The 22,155-nt window shown below is 39.1% G+C and overlaps 1 protein-coding gene and 1 pseudogene across 1 annotated transcript; one reads left to right on the forward strand and one right to left on the reverse strand.

Moving 5' to 3' along the window:
* The first annotated feature begins 230 nt into the window (after positions 1–230).
* LOC148122927 (uncharacterized) lies at positions 231–4,287 on the forward strand. The gene is given in 3 exon segments (XM_087897754.1): positions 231–1,344; positions 1,531–1,814; positions 3,850–4,287. Coding segments are annotated over 3 exon segments (1,836 nt in total).
* A 5,179-nt stretch (positions 4,288–9,466) lies between these two features.
* LOC148122928 (olfactory receptor 5AC1-like) lies at positions 9,467–10,370 on the reverse strand (annotated as a pseudogene).
* Positions 10,371–22,155: the final 11,785 nt, after the last annotated feature.

Below are 22,155 nucleotides of genomic sequence, written 5' to 3' on the forward strand. Positions count from 1 at the left end.
TGGAGCCTAAAGTAGGAAAGAATCAATGCAGGTACTACAAGGAAGAAGGACATTGGGCCAAAGACTGCCCCCAAATAAGAAACAAGTGAAAAGCATCCACAGGATCAGGAAGGAAGCCAACCCCCATCGTTGCTGCCTTGGAAGAAGACAATGACTAGGGGCGATGGGGCTCGACTCCCCTCCCCAAGCCTAGGGTAACCCTAAGAGTGGAGGGGAAACCTATCCAATTCATGGTGGATACAGGGTCAGAAAGTTCAGTACTGTTGACACCTGAGGGCTCCCTATCTAGAAGACAGACTTCAGTGCAATGTGCAACGGGCACCAAACCCCATAAATGGACTACTCGAAAAACAGTGGACTTGGGAGTGGGACAGGTAACCCACTCATTCTTAGTCATTCCTGAGTGTCCATACCCATTGCTGGGGCATGACTTGCTCACCAAAATGAACACGCAGATCCATTTTACTGCTGCAGGTGTACACATCAAGCACCCAGATGGAGAGGCCATTGGAGTGTTCTTAACAATGCCTTTGGAGGAGGAGTACTGTCTTCACAAACAAATATCCACCCCTAACCCAGATATGGATACCTGGCTCCGAGAATTTCCAACAGTCTGGGTAGAGACAGGGGGAATGGGGTTGACCAAACACCGGCCTCCAATATATGAAAAATTAAAGGCTAATGCAGATCCTGTAAAAGTTCACCGGTACCCCATGACTCTGAAAGCCAGGAGGGGAATTGCTCCCCACATAAGACAGCTTCTACGAGAGGGGATCTTGTGGCCCATTCAGGCTGCATGGAACACCCCTCTCCTGCCAGTTAAGAAACCACATACCAATGATTATCGACCCGTTCAGGACCTCAGAGAAGTCAACAAAAGGGTAATAGATATCCACCCCACTGTACCCAACCCGTATACTTTGCTGAGTATGCTCCTACCAGATAAGGAATGGTACACAGTACTTGACTTAAAAGATGCTTTCTTTAGTCTCCCACTTGCCCCGAGCAGCCAGAGGTATTTTGCCTTTGAATGGAACGATCCAGACATTGAGGTAAGTGGAGAGTTGACCTGGACAAGACTGCCACAAGGATTCAAGAACTCTCCTACCATATTTGATGAAGCTCTCCATGAGGGTTTGAGTGAGTACCAATCTTGACATCCTCATGTTTACCTTTTACAATATGTAGATGACATATTAATAGCCATCAGGTCAGCAGAAGAATTTCTAAACGGAACCAGAGATCTTCTGATAGTTCTGGAAACAATAGGTCATCGGGTTTCAGCAAAGAAGGCCCAGATCTGCAGGAGGAAGGTAACTTACCTTGGGTATATACTAAAAAAAGGTAAGAGATGACTGTCTAAAGCCAAAAAAGAGACTGTGTTAAAAATACCTGTGCCTAAGACAGTGAGACAAGTCAGAGAGTTCCTAGACTCTGCAGGATTTTGCAGACTTTGGATTCTAGGGTACACTTAAATTGCCTGCCCTCTGTATGAGGCCACAAAGAAAAAAAATTTAACTTGAAACTCAGAGAGACAGATAGCTTTTGATACCATCAAGCAGAGGCTGTTGGAGGCCCCTGCCCTGGGTCTCCTTAATATCAATAAACCCTTCCTCTTTTATTTGGATGAAAACAAAGGAATAGCAAAGGAAGTATTGACTCAGAACATCGGATCGTGGAAAAGGCCGGTTGCCTACTTCTGTAAGAAACTGAACACTGTGGTCTCTGGATGGCCTCCATGCTTACGCATCATTGCGGCTGTGGCACTATTAGTTAAAGATGCTGATAAGCTGACTTTGGGACAAAATCTTGAGGTATGTACCCCACATGCTTTGGAATCTATCTTAAAGCAACCTCCTGACAGGTGGCTAAGCAATGCCAGAGTGACTCATTAGCAAGCTCTTCTCTTAAACCCCATCACAATAACTTTTCAAATACCAACTACACTGAACCCAGCTACTATGCTGCCTGACCCTGACCTAGAGGCTCCCCTCCATGACTGTGCTGAAATTCTAGCTCAGGCATATTGCATTCAATCTGACCTCAGTGATACACCACTGACAGATGCAGAAGAAACTTGGTTCACGGATGGGAGCAGTTTCATGCGAGATGGACACAGGTATACAGGGGCTGCAGTGACAACAGCCCACGCAGTAGTCTGGGCAGAGACTCTGCCCACTGGTACCTAAGCCCAGACAACTGAACTGATAGCATTAACAAGGGCCTTACAGCTAGGAAAAGACAAAAAAATCAACGTTTATACGGATAGCAGATATGCATTTGCCACCTTGCACATCCATGGAGCAATTTACAAGAAAAGGGGGCTGCTCACTGCAGAGGGAAAGACTATCAAAAACAAACAAGAAATATTAAAATTGTTAAGAGCACTCTGGCTTCCAAAGAAGCTAGCAGTAATGCATTGTCCCGTACACCAAAAGAGAACAGATGTTATCTCTAGGGGAAACAATCTAGCAGACCAAAAAGCAAGAGAGGCAGCTTTGGCCACAACTACAGTGACTCTACCCATACTAACTGATCCAGGTCCCCGTAGCTTGCCTCGCCAGCCGAACTATAACTCAGACAAAGAGACCCGGGCTGCCCAAATAGAGGGAGTCTATAAAAAAGATGGATGATGAAGACTTCCAACAGGAAAGGTGCTCCTTCCAAGACTATTAGGGAAGCACCTACTCCAAAGAATTCACCGAACCACCCACCTGGGAATCCGGAAGCTTAGAGAATTAATCTCTGGATCTCCACTAAAGATTCGACAAGCAAACCGTCTTACTGATAAGACTGTAAATGACTACAAAGCATGCAAGTTAGTAAACTCCTATAAAACACAAGGAATAAGAGGTGTACAAATGAGAGGAACTCACCAAGGTATGTACTGAAAGTGGAATTTACAGAAGTCAAGCCAGGTAAATATGGATATAAATATTTGTTGGTCTTTATGAAAGACCCCCAGAGGGTGTCTTTAACACTTGGAGACCCTCGCCCAAGAACCAAGTCCGAGCCACTGGATGCAAGAGCAAGAGGCAATTTTTATTGTTCACACAGGGCCTGTGGGTGCTGCAGTCACATGGAGGATTGAGCACCCCGGGCTGGGTTTTGGGGCAGATTATATGGGGTTGGGATAGGCAGAAGCAGGCGTACAGAAGCAGATGCATAGTTACAGGGGTCTCATTGGTCAATTTTAATGAGGCTATGAGGTCATGCCTGAGACTGGGTGTTTTCTCTCCACTGGGTGCCTGGCAGCTTGGGGACTTTCCGTTCCTCCCCCTTAATCTTTCTCATGTGGGTGACATAACTCCTGGTGTCTAACCGCAGGCATCCTGTTTATACAGACTTGACAATATCATCTGTGACCTTATTATGAGCCCCAAGACATTATTATGAGCCCCTAGTTCTTGGTTCAAGCCTTGCTTATAAAATGGCATTACAGCAGCTAAGCCAGGCGGGGGTCTTTCATTTATAGACACCTTTTTAGGATGGACTGAAGCTTATCCTACCAAACACGAGACTTCCTATGTAGTGGCTGAGAAACTACTTGAAGGGATCCTTCCCAGGTTTGACTTTCCACACATGATAGGGTCAGACAATGGCCCTGCCTTTGTCTCTCAGGTTAGCCAGGGAATAGCTACTGCACTGGGGACTGAATGGAAATTACATTGGACTTACTGCCCTCAGAGTTCAGGACACGTTGAGAAAATAAATCGGACCCTAAAAGAGACCCTTACAAAATTATCTTTGGAGACTGGCGAAGATTGGGTGACTCTCCTTCCCTATGCCCTGTTCAGGGTGAGGAACTCCCCATACCAAATGGGACTAACTCCCTTTGAGATAATATAGGGTCTACCCCCACTCCTCACTCCTAGCTTACAGGACGAGTTGGTTCCACCTCCAGAAGAAGTGGACCTTTTAGGGAGCCTGAGGACATTATCCCAAATGCAGGCAGATATCTGGCCTCAGTTGAGGGCCTTATATTCATCCCACTCTCTTCCCGAGCCCCACAGTTTTCAGCCACGGTGGAAAGGGTCCTACGTTGTCATCCTGACCACCCTGACTGCTCTCAAGGTGGACGGCATCTCCACCTGGATTCACCACTCCCACACCAGATCTGTGGCATCTGCAGCAGAGAATCCTCTGGACGGGACATGGGAGATCTCCAAACACCCCACCGATCCCCTGAAGCTAAAACTGCAACAGAAACCTGAAGATGAAGTTCCCCCTTCTGACATGGTACCTGCCCAGGAAATACTGAAAACCCCCATGCACCTTGGAACTTGACCTGGACCCTGACTAACCTTGAGACTGGGCAAGCCTTAAGGCTGGCCACTGAAGTTCATCCCCTAGATACATGGTACCCTCAGCTAACTTTTGACCTATGTGCATTAGCAAAGGGCTCTTGGGAGAACACTGAATGAACTCTCCGGGACTCTTATCCTGCATGTAGACATACTGACTGGTATATTTGTCTGGGTGGGTGAGCGACCTCAACAATGATTGGGCCCGGAAGTATTTTATTGTGTTGCCTGGGGATGTGAAACCAGTGCCTCCCAGTGGGGGACTATCAAAATAGACTTAGTCTCTTTCACTCTTACCACACCAGAAGAGTTTAAAATCACAATCACCTTTACTGAGGAGGGGAAAAGAGCTAACTGGTTAACAGGCAAGACTTGGGGGTTATGATTGTATGTTCCAGAAGGGGAAGACATAGGGATCCTGTTTTCCCTGTGAGTTCTTACAACACCTCCCATGACCATAGCATTAGGCCCCAATAAGGTAATTAATTCCAGCTCAGATAAGAAGATGACTTCCCCTCCTCCCAAGCTAACCACTAGCAAAACCACCCCGGTAATTACTTTTAGCTCCTCTGTTTTACCAGCACAAAAGACACCCTGGGATGCTGGCCCTACACCTAGTAGATCTTCTGAACTTACAAACCCCCTGTTTACAGTCTTACAACAGTCATTCTTACTTCTAAATAGTTCCAAGCCAGAACTAACTGCCTCCTGCCGGCGTTGCTACAGTGCAAAAATGCCCTGTTATGAAGAAATAGCTGTGGTGACCCTAATCAACTATTCTAATTGGCAGAAACAAAAGGGAGTCTCAGGTTCTTGCCGATGGCAGTCAAATACCTCCTTGACCCTTGAACAAGTCTCAGTCCAGGGACTATGTATAGGGACAGTGCCTGATCACTCTTTACCACTATGCAATCACACTATGCCACTCACAAACCAATCAGGATATTTAGTCCCAGCAAATGATACCTGGTGGGCATGTTCCTCTGGCCTAACACCCTGTGCCCATGTGACTGTGCTGACTCAGATCAAGGGAGTTTGTGTCCTTGTATGTTTGGTTCCCAGGATAACCTACCATGCTGCTGAAAATTTGTTAAGCCTTAATAAAGCTACCCAATATGCTCTTAGACAAAAGAGAGAGCAGGTCACAGCCTTCCCATCCTGACGGGGACTAGCTTAGCAGGATTGGGAATGGGAGTGGCCTCCTTAGTCACCCAACAGCGTTATTATGCAGATCTCTGCAACTCTATAGATGAGGATATTCAGAGAATAAAAACCTCCATCTCCCACCTGCAAGAGTCTCTGTCTTCACTAGCAGAGGTGGTACTACAAAACAGAAGGGGCCTAGATTTACTATTCCTAAAAGAAAAAGGGCTATGCGCAGCTTTAGGAGAAGAATGCTGCTTCTATACAGGACACTCAGGAATAGTAAAAGATCCCATGTCAAAAGTCCATAAAAGCTCAGCAAAAAGAAAATGGGAACATATAGCCAACCAAAGTTGGTTTGAGACCTGGTATTCCAGATCCTCTTGGTTCACCCACCACCCTCATCCTATCCTTGGTAGGATCCCTGCTACTCTTCCTCCTGATACTCACTTTTGGACCCTATATTATTAATAAAGTACTCAAATATGTAAAACAAAGGTTGAAAACTATACAACTTATGGGACAACAAGTGTATACTCCACTCAGGCCTTTTACAACTGGGATATATGATGACATCAATAGGGCTGATGAAGAACTATAGGCACGGGATTGTGCCCCCTTAGAACCAAAGAGGAGAGGGGAATGAGAGACCCTCACCCCTTATTTTTAAAGGGACAAGAATTTCCTAGCAAAATGTTTTAAAATTAGAAACACAGATTAGCAGCACTTTCCTTTCCCCCTCCCACCAGGGAGATTCCAAGCACAAGGTCACTTAGCCAGCCAGCCACCTGGTGATAACAAGTAAAACAAAAAGAAAAAGGAGAAAGCTGACTTATCAGGATAGGAGGGAGCAGAGGGCCTTGCACCATGCCAAAAGCCACTTCAAAAAGTCTCTTTGTAGATTGCACCTTTTAAAAAACTAACCCTGCAAAGAAATTTTTCACTTCTCTCTCTACCTTGTTGTTTCGGGGTAATGTAGAGGAAGTTTCTGGCCAGCTAGAAATTGCCTGTACTTGCTTGTACTTGCAATAAAAGAGAGTTAACTTTACATTTTACAGTCCGGTCCACTCTACTTTCTGGTGGTCTCCCTCTGGGGAGGGACTTGCATGCTCTGGGCACAACACTCCCTGCTCCCTCCAGATCTATGAAGGTGAGCATCCAAACAGACTAGGCTCCTACAAGGCCAGTCCATGCAGTATAATCAAAACTCAGTGCCATTATCCTTGACTTCTCAGTCAGTCCTCATTGTCAGCAACATTCAGAGAGTCCAGTTTGATCACATGCTCCATCAGTCCCAGTCCAACTGGCCGTGGTAAGCTCTCATTAGATCAGTCCCATTGTCTCAGTGGGTAGACGCACCCCTCTTGGACCTGACTTCCTCGCTTATGTTTTCCCTCCTTCTGCTCCTCATTTGGACCTTGGGAGCTAAGTCCAGTGCTCCAATGTGGGTCTCTGTCTCTATCTCCATCCATCGCCAGATGAAGGTTCTATGGTGATAAGCAAGATATTGATCAGTGTGGCTAGGGAACAAGGCCAGTTCAGGCACCCTCACCTCTGCTGCCCAAGGAACAATCTGGGGACCTCTCCTTGGACCTGGGAACCCCTCTAGAGTCAAGTCTCTTGTAAACCCTAAAATGGCTCCCTTAATTAAGATATTTACTTCCGTGCTCCCATATCCACCCTTCCTCCATCCCACCCATCCCATTCTCCCAAGCTCTACCGAATCTTCCTCTTCTCCCTTCTCTCTACCCATCTCCCCTTACATCCACCCCCACCCCCATGCATCTAACTTTTCCTGGCAATCTTGTCTACTTCCAATATCCAGGATGATAACTATATGATTTTCTTTGGTTTTACCTTCTTATTTAGCTTCTCTAGGATCTCGAATTATAGGCTCAATGTCCTTTGTTTATGGCTAGAATCTGCTTATGAATGAGGACATACCATATTCCTCTTTTTGGGTCTGGGTTATCTCACTCAGTAAAGTGTTTTCTATTTTCATCCATTTGAATTGAAAAATTAAAGATGTCATTGTTTTTTACCGCTGAGTAGAACTCTAATGTGTATATGTGCCAAATCTTCTTTAACCATTCTTCTATTGAGGGGCACCTAGGTTGTTTCCTGGTTCTGGCTATTACAAATAGTGTTGCCATGAACATATTCGAACAGATGCTTTTGTAGTATTGTTGGGCAAATCTTGGGTATATTCCAAAGAGTGGAATTGCTGGATCCTGAGGGAGGTTGACTCCCAGTTTCCTGAGAAACCTCCACACTGATTTCCAAAGTAAGTGAACAAGTTTGCATTTCCACCAACAATGAATGAGTGTTTCCTTTTCTTCACAACCTCTCCAGCATAGGCTATCATTGGTGTATTTGAGTTTAGTTATTCTGACAGGTGTAAGATGGTATCTCAAAGTTGTTTTGATTTGCATTTTCCTGATTGCTAAGGAAGTTGAGCGTGACCTTAAGTGTCTTTTGGCCATTTGAATTTCTGTTGAGAATTATCTGTTCAGTTCAGTACCCCATTTTCTAATTGGGTTAATTAGAATTTTAATATCTAGTTTCTTGAGTTCTTTATATATTTTGGAGATCAGACCTTTGTCTGATGCGGGGTTGGTGAAGATTTTTCTCCGATTCAGTAGGTTGCCTTTTTGTGTTGATGACAGTGTCCTTTGCATTACAGAAGCTTCTCACCAAGACCCAAAAAGAGGAATATGAACCTTCGTCTGGCAATGGATGGAGATAGAGACAGAGACCCACATTGGAGGACTGGACTGAGCTCCCAAGGTCCAAATGAGGAGCAGAAGAGGGAAAACATGAGCAAGGAATTAAGGACCGAGAGGGGTACGTCCACCCACTGAGACAATGGGACTGATCTAATGGAAGCTCACCAAGGCCAGCTGAACTGGGACTGATGGAGCATGTGATCAAACTGGACTCTCTGAATGTGGGTGATAATGAGGACGGACTGAGAAGCCAAGAATGATGCCCTGAGTTTTGATTCTGCTGCATGTACTGCCTTGTGGGAGCCTAGTCTGTTTGGATGCTCACCTTTGTAGACCTGGAGGGAGCAGGGAGGACCTTGGACTTCCCACGGGGCAGGGAATCCTGACTGCTCTTAGGACTGGAGAGAGAGGCAGAGAGGGAGTGGGGGGAGTGGAAAGGTATTGGGAGAAGGGGAGGAGGTGGAAATTTTTAATAAATAAATAAAAAATTGATAAAAGAAGAGGAGTGGGCAGAAGTAATGTAAAAGCCAGAGGAAGAAGAGGGGTTCTGTGAAAACTACATTTTGTATTATTCTCTGGTCTCTAAGGGCTAGGGCTACTCATGAGAGAGAGAGAGACAGAGAGAGAGAGAGAGAGAGAGAGAGAGAGAGAGAGAGAGAGAGAGAGAGAGCTACTAGCTTGACTCCAGCCTTTTCCCCCCTGTTTTGGATCAGGAGTGCAATGTTCTTTTGGGCAGCATCCTCCACAGCTGTATGTTCATAATTGCAAAGACCGTGTTAAATACAGCAGGTGTGCAAAAACACGCGATTGGGGAAGGGCTTCCTTTGACAGTTAGAAGATAATCAGCAGGTGTGTGGGAAGAGGGTCAGAGGGGATAGTGGGTGTTAGTTATGATCATTTGCAGTGTTATGTATAAAAGAAAAAATCAATAAATGAAAAAAAGAAGTTGAATGCATACACATGGAGTTTTGTTTCAATAATATAAAGCACATATCTTAGAAAAAGGATGTATTAATCTTATGAAAAAAATAATTTGCAGATAATTCATGTTCTCCTTTGAGTTTGATTCAAAAACAATTATTTATTCTCTATTATCCCTTAAAGACATCACTATTTTAACAGCAGCAACAACAATAATAAGAACAGGCATTTTTGTCTGTTTTATCACTCTACCTAACAATACGTAAAAAAAAAATTCACATTATCTGCAACATACAGTGCCAAATATTATGATGAACTTAAAAGAGAGAATCTAGTGATAGAAAACAATTTAAGGTTTTCAGAAAATAGTGATTATTTTGTGAGTTTTCTCAGTGCACCTAAAACTTCTTTGTTTCTTAGGCTGTAAATAAAGGGGTTCAGTAGAGGAATGATAATGGTGTAGAATAACGAATACAGTTTACCTTGATAATTTTCTGTGTCACATACAGATATCACATATATTACAAAGATGGTGACATACAACAAAGAAACAGACACCAGATGGGCACTGCAGGTGGAGAAGGCTTTGCTTTTGCCCTTCTTAGACTTTGTTTTCCGGATGGCAAAAAGCACATGGATATAAGAAACTATTATGCTCATAAAAGTACTCACTTCTACAGAAACAGCAGAAATGAAAAAGACCACGGTATTGATGAATGGGTCAGTGAAAGAAATTGTATAGAGTGGTATGAGATCACAGAAGAAATGATCTATTATATTGGAACTGCAAAAAGTTAACCTAAATAACAATGCTACATGAACTGAGGTAACTAGAAGTCCAATTAGATATGACACACTTATGAACTGAACACAGAGTCTTTTGGACATTACAACTGCATAGTGCAGAGGGTTACATATGGCTACATAGCGGTCATAGGCCATCGCTACCAGGAGGTAACATTCTGCGGTCGCACTTGAACAAAAATATAAAATTGGGAAAAACACTCACCCAATGATATAATGTCATTCTTATTTAAAAATTTCATAAGCATTTTTGGAGTAACAGAGTTTGAAGAACAGGCATCAGCAAAGGCTAAACTTCCAAGGAAAATGTACATGGGAGTGTGAAGATGGGGATCCTTTAAGACGAGAAAGATTAAGCCATGGTGACGACATAGATGGAAAAGAACACCAGGAACAGGGGTCTTGTAGCACTGGACGATCTGTTATTCCTCTGAGAAAAAAATTCAGCTGGCTGGGTCCAGTTTCCTTCCATCACACCTTCTCAGACTGCTCACTGCAATGAGAGAGGAGAGTTTTTTCAGTGTAAGTAAGACCCAGTAGAATAGGATCGTATTGAGACTACTTTTGTGTGCTTCAGGCACTCCGCAGTCAGTGGATAGGAATGTGTCTTGATTCTGCTTTTTAATCATGCCAGAAACAAAATATTTTCTGAACAATTTTAATGTACAAACTTTCAGACCTACTTATCAGAAAGACAAATAATGAGCCCATGCACACTAATTTACCTTCTCATGCATATCTTAATCAGTTATAAAGTGTGTGACTTTGTGTGTGTGTGAGATAGAGGTGGTATAGAGACATTAGAATGAAAAATATATAATCCTTTTTATACCAAAATGTCATATGTGATTGTTTGTTTGTTTTTTGAGAAAGGGGTTATCTATGTAGCCCAGGCTGTCCTGGTGCTAATATGCAGGCTAGGCTAGCCTCAAACTCAGCTCTACTTGCCTCTGTCTCCAGAGTGTTGGGATTAAAGGCACATGCTATTATTTAAGGCTTATAATATAATGTCTTAAAGAGACATTAGCTTAATTTAAAAAGTCTTTTACAGTTTCCTACAAAGCATTATATTTTCTTATTAATAAATAATTATTATACAAAGTTATAGTTTATAAAATGTCATTTTCACTATTTTGTATTATGTGTTTTGAAAATACAAGTAAGAACATCTCACATTTTCTCCCTCTCCTAATTTTTCCTCTTCCTGATGATATCCTTTCTACTTTCATTTTATATGTACATATTCATCTTTAAAATATTATATGGTAAAGGTATGTAAACATGTGTTTGGTATTACTTATGTGCATAATCCTTTTATATTTACATACTAAAAGTCAAGTAATATCATAGTAATTTGAAATCTTATTTCTGGTTTTTCTGCCTCTCATACCATCATAGCTTTCTAGTAGAGCTTTTTATTTCCTTGCATCAAAATTATGGTAAAAAACACTGTGTTTCTTTCAATTTCATGTGTGAGATTTTGAAAGTGAAGGCAGATTATATAACATTACAAAAGAAGCAACAGTGGTAAGAAAGACTAAGTTTTTCAACAGCTGTATAAAATTTAAGTTCTGAAAGAAATATAGTGAGATAGAAAGAAATGGAGGGGCTGGAAAATTGGCTTAGTGCTTTTGAGCACTAGCCACTATTCCAAAGGATCCTGGCTCAGTTCCCAGCAGCATCATAGTAACTCACACCCACATGTAAGTCTGGATCGAGAGGATCTGTCATTCTCCTCAGGCATTTGAGTTCAAGAGGCACATCATGGGGTTCACAGATACCCAGTGGGCAAAACACTCAAAGGCACAAAGCAGTAAATTAAAGTTATTTTTAAGTAGAGTATCCTTCCTTCCATAAGTCGCTTCTCACCATACATTTGAATACAGAGACTAGAAAAGTCACTAAGTATGTGGGCCGTGCTGCACACAGGATGGAGAGCCCATGGTCAGACTATTGCAGGAAGATGTTCCCAGGCAGTGCAATATGTGACAGATGATCACTGTGAATACCTAAACCTCTGATATCTGCTCTTGGGGGATAGGGTGTCCACCTTCACCGTTTGTTACAGTGTAGTTAAGAAAAAAATGAAAAAAGAAAATCATATGACAAATTTCAGAAACAAGTTGATTAATAAATAGTGACTATATGCAGAACAGACAAAGAAGAAAAAAACCGATAGTCAAAATGAATTTTTTGAGTGCATTAAGCCATGGGTTGAAAACTGATCCAGTATAAACCAAGGAGAAGGGAAATTAAGACACCACCATCACATGGCATTTCTGCACATAATGTGTTTGTGCATATACAACACTGCATTGGTCAACTTAAATAGGAACAGGTCAAATGTCAACAGCAGGCACGAATCCTTAAACAATAGACAGTCATGGGTTGCTAAAAGATCAGACAAATAGGTGTGTTCCAGTACATATTTTTAAAATTTTTACCTTACCATTTCATTATGGATTTAACTATAGATCCCAAGCTCATATTACTCTCAGGGTGGTCTCCTGAAAGTAATTTTTTCCAAGAATCATCACTACAAAGCAAAAGAAAATGGAATAATATTGGCATATAGAGTTAAATAAAAATAAAGGTGACTATGAATAACTTTAAAAAATATGAGTAACTTGATTATTACATAGAAAGTTATCTAGGGACTTTGTTTCACTTAAATAGAAGATAGTATTCTGGTAAGTGTTATCTTCTCTGTTCTTACTGGGAATAGATAAAAGAAATTCTACTTGTAGTATACTTGTTTATAAGGACGTGAAGACATTAATGGAAGCTGGTATGTTTGAAATAAATTAAAATATCTGATCTCCCAAAATTGTAAGGTTATAATTGTTATCTGCTAAAAGTAATGTAACTAATGTTGCAATGTGGTGGAATCTTCCTGCTTCCAGGAGTGCTATGTAAGCCAAGAACCAGGTGAGGAAGCCAGCAGACACTGCCTAGATGTTACCATCCTCTGAGTGATTTAACATAATTTCTAGGATATTTTTAAAACAAAATTCATTATAAAGCTAACTGAAATTTTGACAGGTTTGGTTTTTTTTTTACATTTTCTTTTTCTTTTTTTTATGACAGAGTTTCTATCTAGCTTTGGATTCTGTCTTGTATCTTCACTCTACAGCCAGCCTGGCCTCAAACTCTGAGAGGTCCACCTGCATTTGTCTCACAAGTGCTGGGATTAAAGACATGTGCCATCACTTTCTGGCTATCTTAATTAAGGAAACAGAACACCAATTTTCATAACATATGACTCTCAACTTCACCTTTGACTTATTGTAATTCATTTAAAAGTTTATGAAGTTTGGTTTATGGACTCAACATAGCATACTAGGTTTCTATGATGCAATACCCCTCGAAAGTTTATGAAGCTAAACTTCTTAGTGTTATTAATAAGAAGCACAGTGTAAAGTTTACCTACACGAATTTCACAATACCTCACGATGGCGATCAAATCTTTGGTCCACAAACAAGTACCTGTGAGTCTATAGGGATTTAGCTCCTTCAGTCCAAACTGCTTTGTGTTCTATTTATTAGATAAATACCCTCAAATGATATTTTCATATATATTGTTAAATATACTGAGAAAATCTTCATATTTGTTATGGACCTCATTTAACTTCTTAAAATTGAAAATAAAAAAATTATCTCTCACCCAAGGATGTAAGAAAGAAATCCTCATGTAGAATAATTTAAGTGGGGGAAGAAGGGTATCAAGAATTCTCTTTCTGCATCAGTTTTTCTTAAGAAACACAGTTGTGAGGGAATCATACTTATTTCTTTTTACCTTCAATCCTGTTTTTGAGATGAACACTGAAATTCCCCAAATGCTGGCTAAAACTCCCTGTAGGATATATGCGATCTTCTGGGCATTGTTCACTAATTAGCAGATCAAAACTAGCAGCATTATTGTATATATCCTTACATATGCTCTATTTCTTTCAAAAACTAAAGATATAGGTTAATTAATTATAAGTCAAATGAAAAGTTTGGCTCATTCATATTTTCTAAATAATATAACATAATAGCAATCTAAGTTTACTTTTAAGCTAAAATGATGCTGTATTCAAAAATATTTATCTTAAATATTTTTCTTTTTATTTTACATACAGTTTACCAACCCTACTCTCTTCCTCTTCCTACCCTTACCTCCTTACCCACTCCTCCTTTGTTCAGAAATGGAAGGTCATGCTCAACAAAGCATGACATATGAAGCTGAGTTAGTATCAAGTTCTGCACCCTGCACAGACTGGTCAATACATTTCACTATGGAGAACAGATTTCTAAAAGTCAGCTCATATGCCAGTGACAGGTCCTAATTCCACTGCTAGGGTCCCCCACAAAATACCAAGCTACACAACTGTCATCCATATGCAGAGGGCCTAGAGTGATCCTATAAATTAACCCTAGTTTTCGATCCAGACTCATGAACTTCTTTTACCTTAGCGCAGTTGTCTTTGTGCATTTCCCCATTCTGTTCTTGAACCCCTTTGCCATAAATCACTTGTTACTTCTTTCAACCTCAATCCTGAAGATTAGTCCAGTGCTTAACTGTGGATTTCTGCATTTGCTTCCATCAATTACATCTGGGGTTCTTCTGTTTAGAATTCTCTGATTAGATCTGAACCTAATTTTTTATTTTTTTTTATTTTTTACTATATTTCAACTTTTTTCTTGTTTTTATTGATTATAAATTTTGTCTGCTCCCCTCTCTTCATTTCCTCACCCCTTCTACTCTTTCCAATGACCCTCACAATCTCAATTTACTCAAGAGATGTCATCTTTTTTGGCTTCCTATGTAGTTCCAGTATGTCTCACTTAAGGTACTCTTTGTTGTCTAGGTACTCTGGGGTTGTGAACTATATGGTTTTTCAATGTTTTATGAATAAAAGCTACTTAGAAATGCATACATATTACATGTTAATGGGAGCCTTAGAGGGTTTCCTCTTTAGACTCCTTTATATGGTTCAATTAGGGATCCACGAATGACTAAAGGGGGGCAAAAGATCTGAGGTTAAAAAAGTCTACTCACAACAGGTTCCATCTATCCATAATTCTTTATTGTTCTCTCTTCAATCCATCACTTCTCATTGTTCCTTCTTGTTCTCCCCTGTTCTACACTGTTCTTAGTTTTACAGTGTTCTTTCTTGTCTTCCTTGTTATAAATGTTCCTAGTAATATATACCCTTAAAATCAACATTTTTCCAGCCTTAGCAGGTCTCTGGTCCAGAATTCTTTTGCCCCATAAAAATTCAGATAAGAGTTTTCACACACACAGATCCATGGGAGTGGTTACTACAGGTGTGGTATACTCCTTAATGGAAAAAAAAAACAGTTAAGAAAGGAATCAAATCATCAGAAAATTCTAGAGGGGAAAGTTAGTGTGATATGCTGCATTTCAAGTGGTAGATAAAAGGGAAAAGGCTTTATTTTCAGTAGAATTATGAATAGGGTATGGATTGTTTAAATCAGTACTTAGCGTGTTTTCTCCCAGCAAGTGTAGAATCAGGTAACCAAGCAACTTATGTAAACAGTCAGGGAGAAACTGATGACTCTTGATCAGATAGCACATAAACCAGATCCTGCTGTATCTATGAGTCTAGGTCTCCTCTAAGTGAAGAAGGGACACAGGCCTTGCCTTTTGGTTTAGTCTTTACCAGATCCCTTGGTTCTCATAAGTTGCTCATGAAAGATGGTTGAATAATTACTGTATAATGTTGTGGCTTGGAGCAATATTTGTCTTTCTGGTTCTGGGTTTCCTCACCCAATATATATATATTTTCTAGATCCATCCATTTGCCTGCAAATTTTAAGATGTTATTATTATTATTATCATCATTATTATTATTATTATTATTATTATTATTATTATTTTACCATGGAGCAGTTCTCCATTGTGAAAATGCACTACATTTTCTATATCCATTCTAGGTTATTAGCAAGTTCTAGCTATTATGATATGAATAATGCTGCTATGAACATAGTTACATACATGTCCTTGGGGTGTTATTGAGCATCCTTTGGGTATATGTACAAAAGTGGTATTGTTGGGACTTGATGTAGATTGCTTCCTAATTTTCTAAGAAATAGCCATACTGATTTCCAAAGCAGCTGTATAAGTTTGCACTCCCACCAGCAATGGAGGAGTGTTCCCTTTACCCCACATCCTCTCCAGCATAAGCTATCATCAGTGTTTTTGATCTTACTGACCATAAACTTTGCTTTACAGAAACTTCTCAGCTTCAGGAGTTCCATTTATTAATTGTTGATCTCAGTGTCTGTGCTATTGTGGTTATATTTAGGAAGTGGTCTCCTGAACCAATACATTTAAATGTACTTCCCAGTTTGTCTTCTATGAAGTTCAGTGTGGTTTATTTCATGTTTTTTTGTTTTATATATCAACCACAGTTCCCCCTCCCTCCTCTCCTCCTACTTTACCTACCTCCTGCCTACCCTATACCCATCTTCTCCTCAGAGAGACTAAAGCCAAACTTTTCTTATTTGCAGATGATATGATAATTTACATAAATGGTCCCCAGTACTCTACCAGGTAACTCCTACAGCTGATAAATACCTTCAGGAATGTGGCAGGATGCAAGATCAACTAAAAAAATCAGGAGATATCCTATATTCAAATAATAAAGAAGCTGAGAAAGAAATCAGAGCAACATCACCTTTTACAATAGTCTAAATAACATAAAATATCTTGTGGTAACACTAACCAAAGTAGTGAAAGACCCATTTAACAATAACTTTAAGTCTTAGAAGAAATAAATTGAAGAAACCAACAGAGAATGGGAAGATATCTATGCCATCCACGTAGATAGGTAATATCAACATAATAAAAATGAAAATTCTACCAAAAGCAATCTATAGATTCAATACAATATCTATTAAAATCCCAACACAATTATTCACAGGCCTTGAAAGAACAAAAATCAGCTTCATATGGAAAAAAAAACCCACAGAATAATCAAAGCATTTCTGTACAGTAAAACAACTTCTGGAGGCATCACCGGCCCTGACATCAAGCACTATTACAGAGCTGTAATGAAAACAGCTTGGTATTGACATAAAAACAGAGAGGTTGACAAATGGAATTGATTAAAAGACCCGAATATTAATCCATACACCTATGAACATGTGATTTTTGACAAAAAAGCTAAAGTTATATAAGGTAACAAAAAATCATCTTCAACAAATCGTGTTGGCATAAATGGATGTCAAGATATAGAAGAATGCACATAGAGCCATATCTATGCCAATGTACAAAGCTCAAGTCCAAATGGACTAAAGACCTCAATATAAATCTGACCATACTCAACCTGATAAAAGAGAAAGTAGGAAGTAGCCTTTAATGCATGGGCACAGACCACTTCCTAAATATAACCCCAGTTCACAGACACTGAGAGCAATAATAAATAAATGGGACCTCTTGAAACTGAGAAGCCAAAGGGCACTTAAGGAAATATCCTTAGATATCAGGGAAATGAAAATAAAAAAAACCCTCTGAGATTCTATCTTATACCTGTCAGAATGGTTAAGATCAAAATATCAATGATAGCTTATGCTGGAGAGGATGTAGAGTAAGGGGAACACTCATCCATTGCTGGTAGGAATGCAAACTCGTACAACTACTTTTATTGTATAATCTTGTACAATTAGTATTGCAGTTTCTCATAAAATTCAGAATTGACTTATCTCAGAATTCAGCAATACTAGGCTTGGCCATATACCCAAAAGGTGGTCAATCATACTACAAAGACATTTATTCAACTATGATCATACCAGAATTATTAGTAACAGCCAGAACCTGGAAACAACCTAGATGCCCCTCAACTGAAGGATTGATAAAGAAAATGTGGTATATTTACACATTAGCATACTATTCAGTGGTAAAAATCAATGACATCTTGATTTTTATATGCAAATAGATGGAACTAGAAAGGACTATGCTGAGTAAAGTAACCCAGACCACAAAAGATGAATATGCTATATACTCACTCATAAGTGGATACTAGCTATAAACAAAAGATATTGAGCCTATAGTTTGTTCCTATAGAAGCTAAGTAATAAGGTGAACCACAAGAAAAACATATATAGATCCACCTGGAAGGTCAAAATAGACAAGATAACTTGACAAAATTGGGAGTACGTCCATAGGGACAAAAGGGAGGATTGTAGGGGAAGAACGGAGTAGAAGGGGAAGGGGGAGGAGAAGTTGAGGGAATGGGATAGTCGATATGGAGAAACCACAAAGATTAGAGCAAGAAAAGAAATATCTTAATTGAGTGAGCCATTACGGGGTTAACAAGAAACCTGGCTCTAGAGAAATTCTCAGGAATTTACAAGGATGACTCCTGTTAATACCCTAAGAAATAGAGGAGAGGGTGCCCAAACTGGTCTTGCTCTATAGTCAGACTGATGAATATCTTAATCATCACCTAAGAACCTTCACACAACAACAGATGGGAAAGGAGGCAGACATCTGCATTGGAGAACTGGGCTGAGCCCCGAAAGTTCAGAAGAAGAGTGAGAGGAGTGAGAATATCAGCAAAGGGGTTAAGACCATAATGAGAACACCCAATGAGTCAGTTTATCTGAGCTAATAGAATCTTACCAAGTACAGCTGCACAGGGAAGGAATCAGTATAGGACCAAACTAGACCCCCTGAGATGTGGGTGACCGTTGTTTGGCTAGGGAAGACTGCAGGGTCACTGACAGTGGCACCAGGATTTATCCATACTGCTTTTACTGGATATTTTGGAAACCCATTATCTTTGGATGGATATCTTGTTAAGCCTAAATATAGTAGGGAGAACCTTGGACCTTCCCCCAAACAATGTACTTTACACTCTCTGAGGAGGTGAAGGGGGTAGTTTTGGGGAAAGTGAGTGGATGGTGGGAGTAGCAAGTGGGATTGTTATGTAAAATGAAAAAAGATTTTTGTTTTCTTTAAAAAAGTAAAATAAAAAAATGTAAAGTATAATCTAAAATAAGTAATAATAGTCATCTGTAGCAGTCAAACTTACAGTCATTTTAGGTATATATTCAAAACCATGCACATATACTTAGATAGATAAATGGTCTGAAAACACTTGAAATACTTACAGAATATGTCATTTAATATCCTTAACAACTTAAGACTTTTTATGACAGGGAAACACATCTTATCTTGCAGCATCAATTTACTTCAAAGCAAGATGATGAGCATTGAAGAACTTCTGTATGGGGTTTGCTTTCTTTACAGCAAAAACTATCCATTTGGACAAAAATATGATCTTGCCTCAATTGCTGCCAATATATTGCCCATCCTTGATCAGTAGTATGCAAGAAAAGTGAGTGATGAACTTTGCCAAAATAAGATAAGACAATCCTTCAGAATTCTCTGCTAAACAGGAAAGTCTGTCAGATATGCTAGGCCTGTAAGACAGAGCAGAATGTCTCAACATTGCACAGCAACTTTGGGTGACCATCTAGGTACTCTGATGTTCCTTTTCATTAGGTAACATTTCATCATTCTGAGGTCTTTAATTCAGTTATAGAATAAATTGTTAAACTTATAGTTTTTCTTAGTTATGTAAGAAATCAAATTAGGTATATAGCTTTGAACTCACAAAGATAGGATATATTATCAAATATTTATTCTGATTTTGCCAAGTACAAATGGATTGGATATTGAGACTGTTATTCTTACGTGATAACTGTTTTTTTGGAATATAATTTTACTTTGTTAAAATTAAAACCTTCCTTTTTTAATTAGAAGAAAAGGTATAGATGCTATGGAACAATCTTTGTACAGTATAAATTTGTATTGTTTTTAAATTTAATAAAAGCAGATTGACTGGTAGCCAGGCAGGATAATCAAACTAAAAATGCTGGAATGGGAAAGCCAGCATCAGAGAACTGGCCAACCAAATGCAGAATGAATTGGACATGGAAAATGGGATAGAAGTAAAACCTTGAGCGTAACATATGTTAATAGAAATGACTTGAGCTGTAAGAACTAGTAACTAACAAGCATGAACTCTCAGCCATTCATTTGCAATTAATATTAAGTTTCTGAATGTTTATTTGGGACTGGAAGTTCTTGACAGGAAAACCCTGGCAACAGAAAGGACACAGGATATATTTGGTATTTAGGGTCTGGAAGTTGGGGCAATTCAGCTGGGAGGCGAGGCCAGTCACTTTCCTGATCTTTCTACTGGTGTGGGCTGTACCTGTCATGTGTTTATTTTTTATGGGCTGACCATTTGGCAATAGGAAGTGAATTGTTTTGTCTTTCCGTGGGGAAGAACACATCTCCTGCTCTTAGCTCTCCTCAGTTGTTTATACTTTAAAAAATATGGCTGTGGTCTCAGGTTTTTCTGTGTCTTGCTTGGCATGCTAATTGGTGTCCTTCTTACTCAGCACACATTTGACTGACAATTTTGGTGAAAATACATGGATATTGCATCTGATATTACTAGAATACACAATCTCACAGCAAACTTCCTGATTTTGTTCTTAGAATATATCTGCCTTTTATCCTATAATATTTCCTTAGACTGAGGTGCAGAAATGTTTTCAAAAATTTTTATAATGAGGAACAATAAGCCCATGGATTTTCAAGTTAAGAGATTGGAAAACATGTCATTTATTTTATTATGAAAGTATATTTACATTTAAATGATTTTTTCTCAGTATATACTTATACTATATACTCAAATGAAGAGACATAAATGAGTAGAAAGAGTGAGATGTATGCATTAAAATTCTAATCCATGTGACTGAAGCAATTTCATCTCTGTATATTTTTATATATTTTCTTTGCCTTAAGCATTTTTCTGAAATTTTATTACAGTAAGCCACATTATATTTGCTGATTTTATATGTGAGAAAAGCATTCATACTGAAAATACTATATGATTCATAAAATTTATTTTCAGTGCAAGAAGGTATGAAAGAATTAATTTCACCATTGATTGAATCTAAATTAGGAAATGCTGGTTTAAAATGAAAATGATATGAGAACACATAAAAATTGTCATAAAGGTGAGTAAAATCCATACTAATGCTATTTGATAATAAAATTTTCCTAAACATTATAATATGGTTATTAATTGAAGAAAAATAAAGATGGTAAGCCAACTGCATCTAAAATATCTAAAGGATATCAGTAGAGCAAACACATTTATTCATAACTGACCTTTAATATTTGGGTTTTAGAGAGCAAGCAAACCTGTGTATGACCAGTTACAATAGGTTTGTTAGGAATAATTGGCTGAGTGATAAACAATGCCCAGCAGATTGACTTAATCCTACAGGGAATTATTGGTAGCACTGAGGGAGTTTTAGTATTGAAGATGGTAAGAAATAAATATCCCATACAATCTGCTTTTGTTAAAGGAAATTTACCCGAGAAGGACAGTTGCCTCTGACACTCTTGCGCCTGAAGATGCAGTATTTTCTGGAGATATAAGCTTCTTGGCATCTATGCCTGCAGCTATTTTCATGGGAATTTGGTGAGAGAAATCATTTTATTGTCATATTTAAGAGTTCAAACATTTAATCACCAAAACTTTCTCATAATGTGTCAATACTTCTGTGAAAAGCATCATGTAGAAAAATATTATATGGGAATGATATTTTAATAAATGTGACACACAAGAGTCCTGAAAAGCTAAATTAAACATTTTGTTATTTTGTTCATTTCTCTTAATCTCTGCTGACTCACAGCTATGGTTTCTACTCAATCGTGTTACTTTATAAGAATCCATGTGGTAGATTTTTGTGCTTTAATTCTTATTAAGTAAAATTATCTTTGCCATAGTCAAGGTGAATTTATAGTTAACGGAATCACAAGACTTTGTGGCAATTTATGGCATCTATGCTTTCTTCCTCACCTGGTCATTTGATTACTTGGGAATCCTGGGAATAGGATAAAAGAAAGAGTCCTCTACAGCAACAGTATCTGTTTCATGCTAAATGCTTGGAAAATATAAAGCAAAGATTATCTTATACTTTTTGAGATTTGACAGTGGAACATGAAATTTGACAATGGACACTTAATAAACTTCACAAACAAACCTCCTTCTGCGTCATTTTATTTCAGCATCTAATAAAACATCATCCAAAATTTCTCCTTAATATTCCCAGTAAATATGGAGGTGAATGAATTCCACAGAACAGTTTTTTTGTTTAGTTGGACCAACTGGCAAAAAGTTCCCTGAGAAACTTTCTATACAGTATTTCAGTTCTACATAGTT

The sequence above is a fragment of the Myodes glareolus genome, chromosome 2 (assembly GCF_982192425.1).
Source record: "Myodes glareolus chromosome 2, mMyoGla1.1, whole genome shotgun sequence".
Lineage (NCBI taxonomy): Eukaryota > Metazoa > Chordata > Mammalia > Rodentia > Cricetidae > Myodes > Myodes glareolus.